Here is a 22745-nt window from a genome sequence, read left to right on the forward strand (position 1 = left end):
CAGTAATGCTACTATGAAGAAAAAAAATGACATAGGGTGATGTAGGAAAGGATTGACCTAGTGTATTCTTTTATGTGACCTGCAATAAACTCCTAGCTTACTCAACCAAAATAGCAAAATTATCATACTTCTATAGAACTAATCATACTTAACTTTTATAAGATATTTTGTCAAATCAATACACACTGTCAAGATAAATGCAAATGTGCAATATTAGATTTTTTTTTACCTTTAATGCTTTGGGTCAAAGAGGTTGTATTTATAGTTCTTTCCTCACTTCCATTACTTCTCTTGAGATAAATTGTATATTTTTGTATGATTCCATTGGGACTGCTTGGAGGAAGGAATGATAGCTCAATCTCTCCAGAAGAAACATTATTGTAAGTAATATTTTCTGGTGCACTACCAGGCACTGGGGAAAAAAAAAAGAAAATATATAAATACATTAAACAAATCCATCCTAAAAAAAACTATTCTGCTGAAGTTTTCACCAAATACACTAACATTTGTGTATCACACACATATATATGAGCATTCATTATAGTGTGGATGTAATAAAAATCCTAAATGGAGTAAAATGTAGGTAAACTACAGTTCTTAACAGCTGTATAAGACTTTAATATCAAAAGACTCATATAGTGATTCCACCGGATGATGTTTAAGGATATTTTTATGAAAATTATTGAGACTACAATATTTGAGACTGTCTTGCAACTGCATTTTTGGAGAAAATGCCATTGCAAAAAATACAGTTGTATGAAAGAAGATTAAAGAAACCTAAAAATTGATTCTCAATTTCATTAATAAAAATTTATAAAAGCTTAATAGATTAGTTTTGCTCTGCAACAAGGCAAGACAATTTTCCTTAATCAGGCTGCATATTACGACCTGGCAGTAAAATGTCTTAAGTATATAGGACGTCATTAAATAAAACGTGAATTTTTCTGCATCTACGAATGTTTTCATTGTATTAAATGCAAATGTCACAAAATGGTTCTCTATATATATTCAAACACAAACACTACTGTGGGACTCAGCTCCCACAGTAATAGTATGCAATTCTGCATACTATTAAAACATACACACTAAACTGAATGACTACCTAAATTAAAAATATTAAAACTTCATAAAATTGGGGCCTCCCTGGTGGTGCAGGCAGTTGAGCGTAGCACTGTGAAGGTGTCTGCAGCCTCTGCAGTGCCGGTTCAATCCCTGCCGGCCTCAGAGCAACCCACATCGTGAGCAACCACATCTACTGTCTCGCCCACTTCTCCCCTTAGCAGTGTATTTCGCCCATTTGCCTGTTCTGCTCCCGGCTCTGTCTCTGGTGAATCCTCTCACCCTCCCTCGCATCTGACCTGTACTTGTATAAATAAAATAAATCTTTAAAAAAAAAATGCATAGGGCCTCCCCGGTGGCACAGCTGTTGAGCACTGGGCTGCGAAACTGCCTGCAGCCTCTGCAGCGCCAGTTCGATCCCCGGCTGCCAGGCGAGGGTCCCACATGGCGCACAGACCTCTCCTGCCGTGCCCACTGCTCCCCTCAGCAGTGTACTTTGGTCTTTCTGCCTGTTCTGTTCCCCGCTCTGGCTCTGGTGAATTCTCTCACCCTCCCGCACTTCTGACTGGACCCAGTGCTTGTAGAAATAAATAAATCTAAAAAAAAGAAGAAGAAGTTGCAAGACTTCTTAAAAAAAACTGCATAAAATTAGAACAGTTTTTTAAAGAATTGCAGAGCTGACAAGAAAGTTCGAAATCTGGGGTGGCCAATAAAAGCAAAAAAATAAAAATATTTTTAATCAAAGTTTAAACAGGAATTCTGGGAAGGAAACTGGTATTAAAGACAGCTTTGCCTTGGAAGGTACTGGTCAGTCCTGGTAACTTTGTGTTTCTGTATTAACAGCTTTGTGCAGTGCCAGAGAAAGCTGGGGGCTGGTAGAAGAATGAGGTGTATTCCTGTATAAGGAGCTGAAACCCTAAAAGAATACAATTTCAATCACCTCTGAATAATTCTAATGTGCATTTTGAATTCTTTTGCAGAGGCACAGAATTCAGCATGAGTGGTATCAGATGCTCACTCTAAGAGAGTGGAGAGTAAGTAGGCCAACTCCGCAAAAGAGGACAGGAAAAAAAAAACTTCTTGCTGCTCCTTTGGATGAAAAGTTGGAAAAGAAAGACAAATTATGAGATTTTGGGCCTTCAAACCTATCCTTATAAGCATATGTGGTCTAAATCCATGCTACCTATAATAGCTTAAAGAAACCTCTACTTCGGAATTTAAATTAATATAAATCTGCAATCCTGAGCTGCTATTATTCAAAAGTAACTAGCAGAAGCAAATATAAATTCTCTCTGAAAAAAAATCAACTTCAACTTGGGTCACATAAATTTCCCACAGATAAAGTTTCAAGGAATATAAGCTCACTGATAAAAATCACTTAACTCACAAGCAAATTAGGCACTAGTAGTAAAAGTAAAGCAAAGAAAAAGGCACAATTCTCTGTCTCTGTGTGTGTGTGTGTGTGTCTTTCTCTCTCTCTTACTCACTCTCTCACCCACGCACAACACATCACATTTCAAAAGGCTTAAGATATTTTTATTATTAAAGAATAAAAAGATGAATGTTTAATATATTTCAAGAAATCAAATAGATTTGAAAATATGAGCAAAGGTTTCTTTAGATAATAATAAATATAAATAACCAAGCAGATTTGAAAGATTACTACATAAGTCCCTCAGAGCAGAAATACAAGAGAATTTAAATTAAAATTTTTGTATAAAAGAGATTAAACAGAATTTGACGAGAAGAATGGTGTAAGTCAGAGAAAGAAAACATGGAAAATATAAAATAGCAATTAAGAGACACATTATACTGATAGGAAAATGAGAGCAAATAAATATTTCATGTAATGAAAAGGCTGAAACTTTTCAAAATTATTTGAAAAACATCGAGCTTGTAGTCAAATAATCCCAATAAATTCCAAGCTGGATAAAAAAATTAATAAATCTTATATTTAGATAGATCATTGTGAAAGTATAGAATACCAAAGAAGAGATCTTAACAGCACAGAATTGACATCAGTTAAGAAACAATTGGAATTCTACACCCAGAAAAATTAACAAAAATAAAAATAGAAATAAAAATCTATTCAGGCAATCAAAAACAAAAAGAATGGATCAATATACACCCTCAGTGAGGGAGAAAAAGATTTGGAGATGAAAAACCACAGGTACAAAGAGAGTGGCTTAAAATTGACTTAAACATAAAACAGTAACAATGACTAATTTGGGGGTATAATTATATAAACTAAAAATGCAAACATTATTGCCATTATACAGTCCTATCATAAGATTCGCTTTTTTTTTTACCCTTTGTTTGTTTTCCCTATATTCCTCCTATAAGTGATATCTTTTTCCCTCTGCCCTATTTCACTGAGCATAATCCCTTCCAGTTCCATCCATGTTGCTGTGATTGTTGAATAGTACACCATTATGTATATATACATAATTGATCCAATTGATACATAGTTGATCCAATCAACTGTTTTGGAGCATTTAAATTGTTTCCCTATCTTAGCTATTGTTTTAGTGCTGCAGTAAACACAGGAATGCAGGTATCTTTTTGAATTAATGATTTAGTGTCCTTTGAATAGTGAATCTATACTGTGATATAGCAATATATTTATGCTATACTTTTCCAAACACCCAAAATCTTCTCTAGTTCCTTAAGACAGTTTAAGAAACTAGTTTTCTCCACTGAGATAAATCTGCAGCTTTTACTCAGGATTCTTTCTTACTCTGAGTGAAATCTAGGACCTGCTGAGCATACTACATCTTAGTCCTCTTGGGTAAAAGTCATTTGTTTTTCTCCCATCATCCCCCTAACCCTTGGGCTTAGGAGTAAAGTGTTTGTGTTTATTCCTTCACTCTCCCACATCTTGATCTTGTCTTTCTTCTTCCTGAAGAAGTCTGTGTGCCACCCCTCCTCAAAGCTATCTAGTGATACCCTGACATTTTCCCAAATATCTTAAAATTCTTATCTTCCGAAACTAAAGTTCTCATTTTAAATCACATTTCAAGTTAAATTCTTATATACACTTAAGGTTTATTGCCCTTGCCTTAGAATCTCAGAATTAGGCTCCTACACCAGAAAATGAAAATGCAAATTAAATTGACTTTTCAATACTCAGTAAAAGACTGCATGTATGTAATAATCAACAAACTTAGAAAGATTCATAGATAATCATTAAATAAGGTGTTCTTGATGCTATGATGACTTAAATATTGAAGTATTTAATAAGTATTCATGAATGAGATGATTGTTTAAAAACACAACAGGATTTTTAAAAATTTTTACTTTCTTTGCTCATGCTGTGCAGAGTCCAGACAGCAAGTATTACAGCGATGGATAGAAAGATCTTAGATGTATTTTCAATTTATCAGTTTTATTATGGCTTCCAAGATAGCATGTGTTGTGAAAAGAAAGGAATTTTATAATCTGATGGTTTTGGGTTCCACTCCAGCTTCATCATTTACCAGCCAGGTGAACTTATTCAATTAAACACCTAGCAATTAATAATAACTTTAGGAGGATGGCAATATATTTTCTCCTACAGTGCTATATTCCCAGTAGGGCTTTGCACATTTTAAGTATTTGTCCAAAGGATAAACCTCTTGGAACAGTTTTTCATTAAGCAAAAAGATAATAATGTCTTAATGCTTTATTCTAAAAAGAAAAGGGCAATTTTTGTGAAAAATAGCACTCTGTGCACTTTGCAGATATTTAAAATATGGTTGTGCTTTTTCTTGATCCAGTTAAAACTAGGTATGGCAAATTATAATATCTATAAAAGTAATGAAACCTTCTAATGTATACTTTAGTATCTATTTGGTTTCACTATAAAGGATAACTGTTGATGATTACGGGGAAAAATGCTCAATTCATTATCCTTATTCCTGCAATTATAATTATTGCCATTCTCTATGGGCATTCATCGTGTCATTTCATTTCATTAATTTCTGTGAACAGTCTCTGGAGGGTAATTCTTTTGCTCAAGGGCAAGCTGCTTGACAAGATTCCCAGACCCTAAAGTCAGGGGCAAGACCTAGAAAATAGCATCCGGCTGAACCATGTGAAATTGCTGATGTTTGCACACTTATGACCTATAGGAATAGCAATTCTACATGGTTCTACCAATAGTTAGTTAATATTTTTTTAATGTAGGGATAAAGCAGTAATTACAGTTAGTATTTAATTCTCAGATATAAGAATTGACCTAAAAGTGATGCCTCAAATATATGATTATGAACACAGTAGACTATGATCGTCAGACAAAATACCTTACCTTGTATTCACATCACTGAAACTGAAACATAAGTAATTCTTTGCTCGTATTATTTCCTTTAGATTCTTTGCTTATGTTACTTCCTCACCTACCCACCTAACAATCTGTAATATCCATTTCACTTGATTCAGTAAGATGCTGCATATTCCATGAGGATTCCCCAGGCAAGCCTTTTTGTGTCTCCATTCTGAATATTTATATATATACACACACACCATAATATATGTAAAATTTTATATTATATATTATTAAACTATCAGTATATGTTATAAAAAATATATATATAAGTATACTTTATATAAAATATATTATTTATATTTATATAGCATTAATGCATAAATATACTCTTCATATTTATATATATATAAATGTACACACACTTAGTGTAGTGACCTGTTCTGAGTATGCCTTTGTTTTCACCTTATTTGAAAGCAAGAAATACTGAAATAAACTTCAATTTCTCAAAGTCTGTCATTTGAAAAATTTACTGGTTTTTTGGAGTTCCTTTATATATAAATCAGTCTTTTAAAATTTACACAGAAAGCCTTACCCACACTTTTAAGAAGAAAAGGCAAATAACTTCCTGGGTTACATGAAACGAAATAACAAGGTGCTTTAGATAACAGAATATAAATAAATCAGAAATTGTCAATCAGGTTTACTTCATTACTCTCTAATACTAAACAAACAAATAAAAATTTACCTGTCTCTGCAGTCCTTACAGATAGTAAAGACGACAACTGATTTCCATGACCAACTCTGGTATATGACCTTACAGAAATGTTATAGAGGGTGTAAGGTTTCAAGTCCCTTAAAATTACGTTTGTTGTTGAGGTATTCCTTACAAATAAATTATCTATATTTTTATAGAGCACTTCATAAGCAATAATAATCCCATTGGGTTTCTCAGGCGGTAACCACTTCAAACTTATTTCAGTTGCAGTAACATCAATTACTTCGACACCATGTGGTGAGGATTCTGGTTCTAGAAGAAGAAAACAAAGTTTTAAATACATGTATTTTGTCATGCTTATTGCCTCAGGCGCTAAAAGCGGCATGAGGTAGATGACAGTAATCATGCAACACTACTTGTTGCTCTTTGTTAAAACTACACTTGATATTCTTACCATCTTCCGGAGTTCTCACAAAGATGTCATTTTCTTCAGACAAAGAACTTTCACCAACGTGGGTTGAGGCAGCCACCCTCATTTTATATTTTGTGTATTTCTTTAATCCTATAAGGACAACAGTCAGTTTGTTTAAATGTATTAAATTAATAATCTTGGTTTAGTGCCATTTAACATAGGATGAATGAAAATAGTTTATTTGGGGACTGACTCTCCAAATCAGTTTCCTTAGAATCCCAATGTCCCAGAGTTCCTTGTGCTGGAGAGCCTTTCCATATTGATGATGTTTTTCCTAAAATATTAATGCATAACCTGAGCCTGAAAAATAATCTTTGGCACACTGCAAGGAGTATAGTTGATTTGACACAAGCGCCATCCCTGCAGAATTATTTCAGCTGATTTTCTTATCCAATCACTCAAATTGTCAATGATGAATTATTTCAATGCACCAGATATAAAATCCTCTGGGTTAAGTACACAACCACAATATTTATAATCTTGAAGTTATATTTATTTTCAGATAACTATAATTAAAGGAAAATACACTTAATTTATTCCTGTACTATTCTGTATTTTTCAGGATATCCACAGCAGCATAGCAGGTCTGAAATGAAGCAACACATGCCTGATGGGATTGAAAGCATAAGATATGCCTACTTTCCATAACATAGGAAGCAAAAAGAAAAAGTTCTTCTACCTGTTATGAGAAAACTGTTATCTATGGTAGTCATCTGGAAAGCTCTGTTTGTATCCAGTTCCAATGCATAAATTGTATAATGAGTTATTTTTCCATTAGGATATTCTGGAGGATCCCAATACAACAAAATAGATGATGAACTAATATTTTTATAATTTATAGTTTGAATGGAGCTTGGCACTTGAAAGAAGAATGAACAATTAATACAAATGAAAAAAAAAGTGTTCCAACTTTTAAGGGAAATGCATGCAGGTAATTATTGCAAGGAAATACAGACTCACCTTGCTCATGTGTCCTAACATGGAGAACCGTTGGTGGTCCTTCTCCCATGATGGTGAAAGCAGATACACTAATCATGTGCTCAGTGAAAGGTACAAGTTTCCTGATAACGTAAGACAGCTGTTCAGCCTCAATGTCAGTGATATACTGATTCCTTGTAGTTCCTAGTTGAAATGAATGTTTAAGGGATAAAAAGGTGTTTTGCTTCAGAATCAAAATTATATTTGCTCAAACAGTGAAAACTTGAACTGATTTCACATAATTACAAATCTGTCCATGTACTTTATAGAAAGACAGGTGCATAATTATTAACACATATACTCTCTAAATATGTCTATATTTAGATTATTAGTATTATAATATATACTATAAGTATAATAATAGCTATATAAAAGTATACAATATATACTAATTATATTAGTATTATACTCTCCAAATAATCTATAAATATTTTGTATTCAGTTTTTTTCTAGCTGTTATAGTTAGGCCTAGAACATATTTTCATAAAATATAACTTTCTAAAAGAATTGCTAATGATTTTCTAGGAAGGACCGACAAGGCAATTACATCAATTTGAAATATAACGACATTTCTAGGTCACATCATCATTATAGAAATGAGTTTTTTTTTAAAAAAATGAGATTTTTATTTGAACTAAAAGCTCACTGTATCTTTATTAATCTAAATAATATTTAAAACAAATTAGATAACACAAATCTGTCTGAACAAGGATTTTGTATATTATATTTTTTAATTTATATTAATTAAAATTATAATTTAATTTAGAATTTGTGTTACCAGCAACGTTAATCATCAAGTAGACCAAACTTCTATTATTTAAGGAAACATTTGTGTCATAAATAGTGGGTCTCTTTATTTCTAGTGTTACTCTCAGTCTTCTTTGCCCAAGAAAAAGTATTAGCAAATAAAATGTAATATGACATTTTTGATTAATTCTACCATCAATAAAATAAAATAACAATTTAAATTTGGAATGATATGAATACCAAAAGAAAAAAGGCAATGAAAAAAAAGTTAGCACTTTGGAAAATCCAGAGGTTAGCACTTTGGAAAATCCAGAAGTTACTGAGATGTGTCATCTAGCCAAATATTTGCAGTTTGCTATATATATGACATTCTTCTTTTAGAAACAATGAGATCCACTGACCCTGAAGAGCAAGTGTATATACTAATGACATCACCACATCATTGGGGTCACCTACACCTGTTTATCCCCCATGCACTAGAGTTGTAACTTTCTGACCTATTTACCTTTAGTGACATTTGAAAACCTATTAGTCAAAAGCTGCAGAGAGTGTGAGGCCTGTAAATGATTTGAAGATATGTTAATCCCTTCCCATCACACCTGCTTTGGCAACTGTAATAACTGATTGTCTATGCAGCTTGGTCAGAGACTCTAGGGTGCTACTTTCTCTAGGAGGAAGGTCAAATGGGTTAGGAGGGGCCAGCTCCTGCCTGTGTGGCATTTCCATTTGTTGTGTGAGGTTATCCAACAGTTAAAGAAAAAAATCTGACTCCTGCCCATGAACCATCAATAATTTGGTTGAACTCTAAGCTAGGGTTCATATCTCCAAAAGCTAGTACTAGAGACTTAAATACATTTCATAAAACATAAAAACATTAGCATAAAAATTGTACCTACCAACATTTGAATGCTGGTCTTCAGCTCTGCTCCTTGCGGGAAAGTTAAAATGTGGGTGACTGTTATATATAACTGAAGCAAGTGAATACAGATCAGAAGACATCTCAGCCGAACCCTCAAAAAAACCTGCCATTGACTCTAAGTTCACAGATTCTGGAGTGATGAGGTTGTTTATATACTGTAATAAAAATAATTATTTATAAAGACCACTTATGACATTGATGCTTAGGAAAGGCTTCCCTCAAATATTTTTTTTAAAGTAACTTTGGAACCCTGCTTTTTCAAAAGATAATTTTATTTCCATGACTACCATTTCCTTTACATTTCAAGTTTTCATCCTAAGCTATCAAAATCCTGCATCATTTTAACACATCGAGATCATTCCCATATCTTCGATCAATATTCCATTGTAGGATGAAGCAGGTACATGTTTCTGATTTGAGTTAATATCTTTATGGTAAAACTAGATATTCTCAGGCCCTCCCTGGTGGCACAAGGGGTTTTGCACCGCACTATGAAGCAATCCACAGCCTCTGCAGCACTAGTTCAATTCCCAGCTGGCCAGGGAGCTACCCACATGGTGCAGCAGACCTTCCTGTCTCGCCCACTGCTTCCCTCAGCAGTGTATTTCAGTCAGTCTGCCTGTTCTGTTCCCCACTCTGTCTCTGGTGAATCCTCTCACCCCCTACATCTCTGGTCTGTACCCCAGCTCTTGTGTGCATAAATAAATAAATCTTAAAAAAAAAAAACTAGACATTTTCAGGCAAAGCTTTCAGGACTAAGATATTTTACAGTTCACTCCCAAATAGGTGTTTTAGGCATACTGCTTTATTTAAATGTTTTGTTGTTATTTTTTTTTGGGGGGGGGAGGTTTGTTTGTTTGTGTGTCGCATTATCTATGTGTCCTTATGTACACAATGTGTGAGAAACCTGTGTTCCAGCTTAATACATGTCAATAATAATAGTTTATCTCTGGATCTAAAAAATATTTTAAGTAACCGTGAGTGTTCCTAGATTCCCTAATGTACTTCATACATGTCAAGTTCACCAAAGTTGCAGACATCCAAGTGAAAACATTCAGAGGAATTTATGGGTATATACAATTGAGAACTGAGGTTTTTGTTGCAATAACAGGATGATCTTTTCTCTATTTTCTTTCCCATATAGCATAATTGACAAAAATGAGAAGAGGTTTTTTTGGCTAAATAATTTTAGGCAGTTTATGTAGATTGCTGATCTTAGACATAGTGTTAAACATTAAACAATGAAAATGTTGCTGAGACTTAACAATAAATACAACTTGTGGGTTCTGGATTCTAATTAGAACCTACTTATCAATGTAGACATTAAAGATAATCAAATATATGTGAGTTTGGTTTGGTTATTAAATGTGAGTTGTGGGAATGTGTTTTACAGAACTGAGTTTAGTGGGGCATGTAGGTAGAAAGCAATGTGAAGTATGGAATTTATTTTAAAACATATCTGCAGTAGCAGCAACAGGAGACACCTGGGGCAAGAATGGCAGAATTTTCTAACTGTTGGTTGATATATGGGGCTCATTATGCATGTTTTCTTCCTTTACATCTATTTGAAATTTCTCTAAATAAAATAGTTTTGGGGGAAAAAAAGCATTTCAAGAACTATTCTAGTTTTGATCAATTCCTTTTAAAGTTCTACTGCAAACTTACTTCCAAAACTTCCCTTCTTAAAATAAAATTACTCGACTTATTCTCTGTCCATGTTCTTGTACCTTCAGAACATACAAATAATTCATAAGTTCATTTATTTATAAGTTTCGGTACAACTGTCATTTAATTATCTTATATTTTTGGATTGTCTTCACTTCTAAAGTCAAAAATAGGTCTTCTAGCCCTTATTAATAAAAGTACTTAGCATTAAAAAAAAAGATGCACAGAAACAAGTCTCAGGAAGGAAATTTTAAAACAATTAACATATTTAACTGTCTAAAATGATAGGTCATTAAAATATCAACTTTTCTGAGAAACAAAAGCATGGAGAAAAGAATCAAGAAAATCTCCAGTTTTCCAAATGATATTTGTGAACAAAATTACCTAAATCTTCTTATATCTTTACCAAGGAAAGTATTGTGATGAAAAGCAGGACACCTATAAACTCTAAAAATACTGTGATAAATAATTCTGCATAGGGAACCTTATATGGGACAAGTTAAAAGTCTTCTATCTTCCTATGCTCACTTCAGTTCTGCCTTCAACAGGATATCTAGGAGGGCATGAATCACAAACACATAATTCAGATATGTTCTCCTATTCTAGTCAATGGTTTATGCCCAGACAACACAGCTGTTTCCACTATCAATCAGGCACCCTTTGAGAATCTACTGTTGACAAAACACGATACAAAGTACAACATGGATGTACAAAGAAATTCCCTCTGAACTATGACTTTGGATCAAGCCTTTCAATATTTAATACCCCATGTCGTATAAATTATTAATAGTTAAACCATAGCATCAATTAACTAAGTTAAGCACCTCTGTTGACAATCTACCATTTTAATATAAGAATAGACCTGGGTAATTTGGCTGAATTTCTCCTAAATTTTGGGATTCATTGGGAAGATCGGTAAGTAGTGCAATTATTTGAATAGTAGTTTTGTAGTAATCTAAAATGTTACTAATAATCACCACATGTGCCAAGTTATAAATATTTCTGACACTTTGCCTTTTTGAAGACGTTATTGAGGTGACATCACCAAAATGATAAAGGGAGTTCCTTTCTTAGCTTCCTAAAGGAACATGTAACAATTAGCTAGAGGGACACGACATATATCGTGTGACTTTAAGTGAAATGAAGCATGACTTGCACCTCACAGACCAATACAGACTATACAAAAGAGGACACAAAGAGATTCACATTTCACTGGACAAGAGTGGGGAGAAGAAAAATGCCTGGAGGCTGTGGTCTGGGGCAGGTGATACATATGGCAGTCTGTCCAACCAGGGGCCCTTGGGATGTGAAAGCACAAACAATATGAAGACATACACCCTATATTCAGGTGAAGGTCATGAATATAGGAGGAGCTGGGGCCAGCACCCTGTGAGGATAACAGGATGATGACAGAAGGACCCTGATATGGAGGGCAACAGAGAAGGCATTCTAGACCATATTTCCTCTCCTTTGTCACTTGGGAATTGTCCTGCCCTTGTGAAGTGCATTGATAGTGAACAGACAGCAGTATCTCAGATCTGGGACCTCAAAGAGGAAAGACTCAGATTGCTATTCAAGAATGAACCCCCCACACACACACAACACATTTGCAGCAGCAGTTGGAAGGTTCAACACATCTCCCTTTGCCACTGACAGAGCAATGACAAATAGAGACTTCAATACCTACAGAAGTCATTAGAGGACTAAAATATTCAATAAAATCAAATAAAGCCATATCACTACTTTCTGGACAATATAAGAGTTGTTCAACTTTCTAAGTTACAGATTCACATATTAAAAAAAATAGCAGAGAAATTTAAAGTAGCAAAATTGATTTAAAAAAAACACATGGCAAAAATGAGAGCTCTAGGGAATGACATCACAAGGAGAGGACAACTCTTTGGAATCCAATCACAAAGACAGGAATATTATATCCCTTAACACACAGAGAGTTCAAATTTGCTGTAATAAACTCAAAGATAGAAAAGTCAGAAAGCAAGATAAAGTCATTCAAGAGAATTTATCAAGTTGTGTATGTAGAACTATTCTTGCATCCTGGAATATTATTCACTTGATCATGTTAATGTATTTAGGTTTTTGTTGAGAGATTTTGCATCTATATTTATCAGGGCTATTGGTCTACAGTTTTATTGTGATGGTTTGGTCTGGTTTCGGATCTTGGTTTCATAGAGTACATTTGGAAGTTTTCCCTCCTTTTAACTTTATGGAAGAGTTTGAGAAGGATAGATATTAGTTCTTCATTGAAAGTTTGGTAGAATCCATTATTGAAGCCATCTTTGTCCTGGGATTTTGTTTCATGGGAGGCTTTTGATTACTTTTCAATTTCATTATTCATGATGGGTCTTTTCAAATTTTCTACATATACAAATCAATAAATTTGATACACCACATCAGCAAATGGAAGGACAAAATTCAGATGGTCTTCACAGACACGGAAAAAACATTTACTCAGATTCAAAGTCCTTTTATGAATGAGAAACTCAGGACAATGGTATGGTGATGGATAAAATTGGACATTCAGTGGTGAAATTAATATAGAATATTCTCATGTTGATTTTTCAATGAAGCACAATTGAAACTTACATAATATTATGAGATGTTACTTCATTTTTAAAAAAAGGCATTGGGTCCAATATAGACTTTTGGGGGTGCATATGCTACAGAGCATAAAAATGTTGAATTACAGTAATGTACACATGAAATTTCTATAGTGTTAGAAACCAGTGTTAGCTCAATAATTTTTAAAGGCATTGGGTATTAGTCAGATTTTTCAAAATATGACAAAGAAATCAATTTGAGAACAAAAATGATAGGAAAGAATCAGAACAAAGAGAGTAGTTGGGAGGGGCAGAGAGAAGCAGGAATGGAAATGAGGGAAATTGAAGAGAAGAAGACCCATTGAAACTCCCCAAAGTTTTGGACTTACTGAGTTAGTACAGTTTCTACCACAGCACCACTGCCTTTCTGTGATAGATAATGTTGTTGGAAGGAGCTGTATTGTGCACTGTAGGATGTTTAACACATCCCTAGTCTAGAATCTTTCTCCTAGTTGTGACAATGAAAAATGTCTCTTGAGATTGCCCAATGTCCCCTGGATAGCAAAATCTTGTCTCTGGTCAAGACAATTATGTTAGGGAATGTCACAATTCATCAACATGAAAGGCTTCTCATATGTTACTCAGGAATCTTTGGAATTTATGTGAAAGAATCAGAAGTCTTCAGAGTGAAATTCCTAATCCACCTGAATAAACCAACTGAATACTACATGTAATAATCTTCATTATAGCTAATGTAATTTCAAGTATTAATTATTTTTTAAATACCTACTTTATCAATTTATACTCACTGGAAGTCTGCTGAATTGAATTAATAAAAAGGTTTGACTTATTCTTAAGAAACACTTCTATATTTTACTATAGACAACTGCATGATTTTAGCTGCTATCAAGCAGTGAGAAAAAGAAAAACTTGCAATTAGCATATGTTTGAAAACTCCCTTAAAAATACTGTATCATTCTTCACATTTGAGTGAACTGTTCTTTAAGATTTGATTCTGTTTATGTTTCTAATACTCAATAAAGTAAACTTTTCTCAAGCATTCCTTAACTATTCTCCAGCCCTATTCTCAGCCACCATGCCATAGCAATTGGCTAAGAATTTAGCTTTCATGTCATATCCACCAGTGACAAACATTAACTACTTGAGCAATATATGATTGCTCAAGTGATGAGATCAGATCAAGTCTATCCTAGGAAATTTATTTACTATTTTTTTGTTTCATCATGATATTATATATCTACAGCTACAAGATAAAATAAACAACCAAGAAGTGATAAGGGATTTACAATGAAAATAACAGTTCTGGGCCTCCCTGGTGGTGCGAGGGGTTAAGACACAACCTGTGAAGCTGTCCGCAGCCACTGCAGCACAAGTTCGATCCCCGGCTGGCCAGGGAGCTACCCACATTGCGCAGCAGACGTCTCCTGACTCACCCGCTGCTCCCCTCAGCAGTGTACCTCAATCAATCTGCCTGTTCTATTCCCCACTCTGTCTCTGGTAAATCCTCTCGCCCCCCACACCTCTGGTCTGTACCCCAGTTCTTGTATGCATAAATAAATAAATCTTTAAAAAAAAGTGAAATTATTAATGCTTGGATAGATCTTTATGTGTGTCCTGTGGGAACCTTCACAGGTTCACATCACTTTCCCAGGATGTCTCTCTAGTATCTATTCTCATTCCAACTTTATCTCCACATTCTGCTCATGAACCAACACCTATTATCCCAAGAAAGATTTTTGTTTGGTTTTTTTTTAGGCAGAAATAAGTTTAGATGTGATGATCCTTAGGGGTTTTCCCACAAATGACTTTAATTAGGAATGCAGAGTGTCCGAGAGAAAAATCAGCATGGAAAGCAAGGCAAGAGATAATGTAACTAGGAAGCAGTGAATGAAACAGCAAGATCATCAAAATAAAGTGCAATGAGATGCCTGAAAACAAAATTCTCTAGAATCCCTTTATAAAGAAAGAGGTAGAAAATTGTAAAGAATAATTAGACTTTTTGTTTTCTTCCTCTCTAAATGCACAAGATCAAAATTTTACATAGTCAAAGTACAAAAAAATGAGAAAGTATTGGGGGCAATTAGTATCAAAAGGTAGATTGGGGGGTCAGAGAAGTATATTTGAGGAGAGAAAAGGGAGATGAGGTTGTTTAAAAGTGTATATATACCATATTTCACATTTAGGAAGTCACTGGTGACTTTTAATAATATTTCAAGAATTTAAATAATGCTTGAGACAAAGTATGAAGGCTGCATATTGAAAAGTTTGAGTGAATTAAAGATCCTAAGAAAGATGCCAAAGAGAAGGAAATTAATTAATTAATCAGTTAATAAGTGAACACATTAAGCCAAAGGTTTTATGTCCTTTCATTTGCTTCCCACCCTTAAGATGGGTATATAAGTCCTGTTATACCAATGCAGGTACCAAGTCACCAAAATAACTTGTCCAGAGTTTTGGACTCAGAGCTGGGGCTGGAACCCAGCTCCATTTGGGGTTAGAGCTTCTGCCATATTTCTCTCTCCATATTAACCTCCTAAAAGTTTAGCCAAATACCAGTCATATAAAAAAAAGTAGAAATATCAAAAATGGACCTGACCTAATGAAGATATCATCACAGAAATAAAATAATCAAATCTTCTTTCATTGAGAGAGGATAAGGAAAACTAAATTGAGTGCCAACTAGGGTAGAAGATCCAATGTCTTGATAAACAACCACAAGAGATCACAATTATTTAGCACAGCACATAGCACATATGAGGTACAATCCTAAGCTCTTCACACACATTAGCCCAATAAATATTCACTATCAAACCTTTGTTACAGGGATTCATAATACCGATTTTAGAAAAGAGGAAACTGAAGTTCAGAGAGCTCAGGGCAACATTCTTAAAGTCAAATCCTCAGTAATGGCAAAACCAGGGTTTAAACCCAAATATTCTTACTATTCTCACTGTCCAAGTCAGAAGCCCTGATTTGTATGGCTCCAAAGCTCATGTTCTCTACTATGTTGCAAAAATTGCAGACCTAATAGGCAGAGGCAGAATCACAAAGCCTTTGCTCAAATTCTTAGCTTCAATAGAAAAACAGGTGTGACTAGCCATTCAGTAGATGTCATTAACAGAAAGGGGAGCCCTGTCACCTACCACTAAAAAAGCTATGGATCTAATTTAAGACCTTTTCAGGAGCCGAGGGTTAAGCTTTTGCCCTTTGCCTGCGTTGTCAACTAGAATATCCAAGAAATCATAACTCAAAATCTTTTGCACAGAGCAAAGGAGTCAATATAGGATTAAAGTTTAACCCTAGACTGGATATGGTGAATGAATTGGAGAAGTAAGTCTTGAAATGTCAAAGTACACTGAAGACATAGTAAGGTCAACTTTCAAATAATTGCCAGGAGAGGAAGACTGATGCCTACTCAGCACAGTAAGACACCAATTACTCCTGTCTCTGGAACGAGCACAGGTATTTTCTCCCAGGCCAAGTGATTGCCACACTGGTTCTAAACACATTTATTTTGTGTGTGTGCCAGAGAGCAGTGAGTAACTGGATATAACTAGTCAGAAGGCCAAGAGGGTCCTTACAGGTGAAAATCGGGCTGGATGAGATGAATGAACACAGTGAAGAGAAATCAGTGTTAACCTATATTTCCTAACAGAAAAAATAGGAAATAATATTTTTTTCAGTGTGAATAGATGCAAACACACTGTCCTCTTACTTTATATCTATAAAACAACTTTAATCTCATTTAGTTATTTGATTTCTTTAATCAAATTTACTTGGCTTGTTCTTTATTAAATGAGGCAGTTCTGGGAAATTTAGCTTCCTAAGACTAAACAGAACATAATCATTTGTCCACAGCAGCTATTAAAATGACTATGCTTCTGTTGGTGAGACAGTAAATTAGTGCAGCCACTATGGAAAGCAGTAAGGAGAATGCATAAAAAAAATTAAAAATAGAACTACCATATAATTCAGCAATTTCACTTCTGGGAATATATTCAGAGGAAGTGAAAACATTAACTCAAAAAGACATCTGTACTTCCAAGTGTGTGTGTGTGTGTGTGTGTGTGTATACACAATTATTCTGTATACACACACATATAATATATATGTATATATTACATACATAACCAATGTATGGAACTAAATTGTGTCCAGCCAGGGATGAATGGATAAGGACATTTTGGTATGTATGTCCAATAGAATACTATTCAATCATTAAAAAAATGAAGAAATTCTACCATTTGAGAGACAACATGGCTGGAACTTGAGGGCATTATGCTAAGTGAAGGAAGACAAATACCATATAATTTCATTTATGTGTGGAATCCAGAAAAACAAAAACCAAGATCAAGTACATTCATAATGAAAAGAGGTCAGACAAGTTATCAGAGGCAGAGGGGGAATTAGAAGAAAGTGGCTAATGGGCACAAACTTCTAGTTAGACTATCAGTACTTGGTATTTAATTTGCAAATAGTAACAACCTAACCCTGCTGTATGCTATATAGGAAAGTTGTTACAATAGCAAATCCTATACATTCTCAATACAAGAATTTTCTGCCTTTTTTCTTTGCTTATTTGATTCAAGAAAGAGAAAACATGACATTAAAAGATTGTCCTTTTTGATCAGGTGTGGTGCACATTGTACCTATAGAGGATGATTCATGTTGGCTGAACTTATAATTGTTTTACAATGTATGTAAATGAAATCATCATGCTATGTGCCTCACACTAACACAAGTCAATTATCTGTCAATTGAAAAAAAGAAGGTAAATAAAATAAAATTTCTGTGTCTTTCTTTATCAACTATTCCAAATTTCAAGCACAACCTTTGAAGGTGTGTTTGAATGTAACCATAGTTTCCAAACAATTCACTAGCTGAATTACCATAAAAATATTCACTTATGAAAGTGCCTTTAGTACTGTAATTGCTCAATTAACATTTTTCATACACTGAAAAAGAATAATAGCACTTAAGTAATGATATATGTCCTAGAATGCATTGTGATCAAACTAGATTATCAACATATTCCAAATGTACTTCATTTGTATAATAAAGATCGTCAAATATTTCATGTGAATGCTGGCAAATATCCTGAGTTAGCAGGGCCAGTACCAAGTAGAAAGGACTCACTAAGATGTAAAATGAAAGTGCAATACCTCATCTTTTCCTGTGAGTAATGTGTTTTCCAAAATTACGCCAGTTTCTGAAAGTAGCACTTTGACTCGGTATTGGTTAATTATTCCATTTGGTTGTCGTGGTTTCTTCCAAGTAATTCTTATTTGTGTGGCTTCTACTTCTGCAAGTTTTAAATCAAATACTGCCCCTGGAACTATAAAACAATGAGGGGGTAATTTAAAAATATATTTCCTAACCTAAAATTATTCTGTAAATTCATGACTCATAATGTAAGATATGTACACAATTCTATGAGAAAATTGGCTAAAATAACTTATATTAACAATTAAATATGTATCGCACAACTGAAAAACACAAATTTTACTGCTAAAATTTCTCTATATTATGCTCAAAAAGGATAACATGAAAACATTTCCCCAAATTTAAAACATAACATTATTTCAAAAGAAATTAAGATAACTCCTTAGAGAAAGATGTTTTTAGATGATTAATGCCCAGTAGAAAATCTGAAAGCCTTATAAAAATGATAGGAACATGGCAAAAAATAATACCCAGAAGACCTGAAATGTAATGAAATGTATTTGGTAAATTCAATTAAGTTATCTTTTATGGCATGAGAGTAAAAAATTTGTTGATTTTTGTTCATTTTACAAATTAATTATGCAAATCTCAAATTTCAGGTGTTTTCACCCTTTGCAGTGATTAAAAAAGTGATTAACAATTAGTTTAAGATAAAAACCCAATATTTCAACAAATTCTAGTTTCAAAGTCACCAAAAATGACATCTAGGAAACCTGTCAGTGCTACAGGAGTTATTGACCCAGGATAAACTTGCCCTGGGCTTATGTCCACTTTCTATTTATAGCTCGTATGTGACCTAAATAGCCAGTGCACCCACTTCCCATAGTTCCTTACCTGTGATACTTTATTAGCAACAAAAATAACTACAAGGAACAAAAAGTTGAAGATAATTTATAAACTGTTGATTCAATAAAGAGAAAAATGTGGTATTAAAATATTTTTCTTTATGATCAGGATGTAATAACATTCAATTCATTTCTTTAAATGGAGATATTTCACCTTCATATAAAAGAAATACACATGAAGGGTAAATATAAATAGAAAATGACTCCAGTCTCTTTCAAGATAACAGAAAGGAACTGAAAATTAATGCCACAACTTCCTTAAATATTACATATAACTCATGAATATAGTTATGCTTAGGTTAGCTTTGTATTAAACTATATAGAATTTTCATGCACTAAATGAAACTTTGTTCTTGGTCTTTAAGAAATAATTGGTAAAAAAAAAAAAAAAAAGCCTCCAAGCAGTATAACAACATAAATACTTCTAAATGTGTGCTGAATGGTTAATGGCTAGATGGATAATAAATCAGCCTGTTTTAAGAGTGTATTATTTGATTACTGCAGCCAAGATTCTAGGATCCAGCAAGTGTAAAACCCTACTCACAAATGGGAAATCATAACATGGATGCAACTATAATTTGCTAATTCTACAAAACTTTATAAAAAACATTTTAGAACATCTCTATATAGAGAAGTTAGCTAAACATTTTGGTATATCTCTTTTGATGCTCTCACCACAAAAGTACTAATCTGAAGAAAAACAGTTTGACATTTAAAGGAAGAAAGAATTCTAGGCTGGTACCCCACAATCACTGACTGATTGATTGATAGTTTCAGTCATTCATTATTCAACAGATAGAAAATTTATAAGATCACTATACTAGGCACTTAAAGATAGGAGAAATAAGATACATAAAGTTTTTGTACAGGTCCCTCCACTCCTAATACATGTTTCATTTCACTGATACATAAGGTCTCTAGGAGTTATGTTTTTATCATCATATTTACCAATTTGCAAGGCCAAAGGCACTTTCTAGTTAATAATGTAGTGTGAAAATAACACAGCTACATAAAGAATAAAAACTCATTCCATCTTTCTGTTACATTTTATTTGCAAATTTCTTCATAGACAAAGACAGTATTATATAACATAAATCATAGAAAAGGCTGTCATTTTTCTATTCAATGTGACCTTATGTAGAATATCAACTATAGCTACCAAAAATAACCAAGTTCAGCAGAAAACATTTTTGTCTCTTATTTTATTAGTGAAATCTAGTTAAATCTAGCAGCTTCATCATCTAATTTACAAGATAACTTCCAAACAGTCTAAGTTTTGTGGATGGCATCTAAAATTACAATCCAAGTAAAGATTAAGTGGGTTCTATATTACTCAAAAAATGTATCTCAAACTTGCATAAGAATGACTGTAAACCTATCTTGCTCTCTCTGTTTTTTATATGAAAGAAGAAAAAGCTTAGGGGATAAGGAAATGGAGTAGACAGCATTGTGTCTTGTCTTTAGAAAGATACTTGATCTGTTATACCACAGTTCTTATGGGGAAACCAGAGAAGTGTGGATTAGATCAAACTCCTTTAATATTGATACCAAATTAACTAAAGAAAATCAAACACACAAGACAATTATTCATGGTTCAACATCAATTCTGAAGGTGTCGTCCACAGGGACTACCAAAGAGTCACTCTCAAGTCAATGTATCTATAAATGCTACTAATATATGAGACACCGTGTAAACATATAATTGGTACAAAATATTCAAAATAGTTTGAAGTTTCAATTGAAAAACTGTTAGGAAAAATAAAATGAAGCAAATTACATTAGGATAAAGAAAACATTCAAAAATAATCTTTGCCATTATCTAGCAAATTAAACTTCCATTAGAAGTACATTTGAGAAAAATAGATTGAAAAATAAATCACTGAAAATCCTTAAAAACACAACGCTATCAGTCTTAGTAATTTCCTTACAAAACTTGTACTACTATATGCAGAAATTGGCACGTTCAAACCTCAGAGGCCAAGTGAGGGGAGTAAGTATTGATTTCAATACTCGTTTTTTAAGTAATGGTGCTAAACTTCTTATTGAATATTTGCCATTAATGACAGAAAAGCTATTAGGGGATGCTGAAACAACAAAATTTACTTATGATTTTTTTAGCTCCATAATGAGCTAAATTTTTTTTCTCCAATAATGAGAAAATGTGCCTCTATGAATTCAACAACATTGCCTAATTTTGGAATAGATATTTGGTAACACTGGCAATTATTAAACTATTTTTTTCCAAAAATCATCTCTCCTTCATGCCTACATAAAGAAATGCTTAGGGGCACAATAGACTATGGTGAGGACTATGGGTGCCTTGGTGGTGGGTGTAGCGTGGTAGCATACACCTGAAGAGGTGGGATCCTATATTTCTGAATCATATATGGTATTGTAAGCCAATGTAACATTATAAACATATTTATATATAAAAGAAATCTGTTAAATATTAAGGGAATGTAGAAAATTTATTTTAAAGATATAGAATTATTATAATAACATGACATTGACTTTCTTTGATGTTCAAGGTAGACTTGTACCATAACATTATCAGTGTTAACAAACCAGCCCCATTATTTGTGATAGCATATATCATTTTCTATATGAGATCAATTCAACATCTTTTTAAAGCTATGGTTTGAGAAAGCTTTAATCATATACTTTGTGTTAAAACTTTTCTTATAAGCAACTCCCCAAGCCCTGCCATAATTTTGATGACTTTGTCAAGGTTTTCAGAGTTAGAACTGAATGAGGGCAACTTCACCTGTGCCCCTACCCCTGTCCTGGAATCTGGAGCTGGGTTCTATGACTATCTGGAGATTTTGTTAGAATACCACTTGCTTCAGAAGATACTAATAAACACTGCTTCTAATTAAATTTTAAACAGACTAAAAATTACTTTTAAATATGGCAAAGAAAATAAATTGTGACCTTAATTAGAATACAAAGAACCCTTTTGTATTAATAAATGAAAAAGAATAATCTAAAATTAAAATATCAACTTTAATTGAAAGTATATATTTCTAGTGTGTAATTACATTGTTCTCATATAGTTTAAAGATTCTTTTATTATGAAGTTTTAATTAGTGGGACCAGGATTAATTAGTGTTGTCAGAAGTAGAAAGCTACATTCACTGCATTTGCCACAGCATTCCATGGAAGCACATCCTAAGGCTCAACTACCCCTAGAGAACTCCACTGAGGGAGGGGGTGATGGAAAGGTAAGAACCACAGCTCTCCTGCCCTTAATGGAGCCAGTCTGTTGCCAGTGGACCCATCTGAGAGCCACTGGACGTGATC

At 33.7% G+C, this 22745-nt stretch overlaps 1 protein-coding gene across 1 annotated transcript in view; it reads right to left on the reverse strand.

The window, feature by feature from the left end:
* PTPRQ (protein tyrosine phosphatase receptor type Q) overlaps positions 1-22745 on the reverse strand; it is a gene marked incomplete at its 3' end in the record, with an annotated part of 169603 nt that overhangs the window by 133485 nt on the left and 13373 nt on the right. Inside the window, exons 9-15 of the mRNA XM_084255469.1 lie at positions 18540-18712; positions 9111-9288; positions 7450-7611; positions 7169-7348; positions 6472-6579; positions 6048-6329; positions 230-412 (exon numbers count right to left, since the gene is read on the reverse strand). Coding sequence (XP_084111595.1) covers positions 230-412; positions 6048-6329; positions 6472-6579; positions 7169-7348; positions 7450-7611; positions 9111-9288; positions 18540-18712 — 1266 coding nt within the window. The remainder of the gene's footprint in view (positions 1-229; positions 413-6047; positions 6330-6471; positions 6580-7168; positions 7349-7449; positions 7612-9110; positions 9289-18539; positions 18713-22745) is intronic.

Source organism: Talpa europaea (genome assembly GCF_964194135.1).
Source record: "Talpa europaea genome assembly, chromosome: 15".
Classification (NCBI taxonomy): domain Eukaryota; kingdom Metazoa; phylum Chordata; class Mammalia; order Eulipotyphla; family Talpidae; genus Talpa; species Talpa europaea.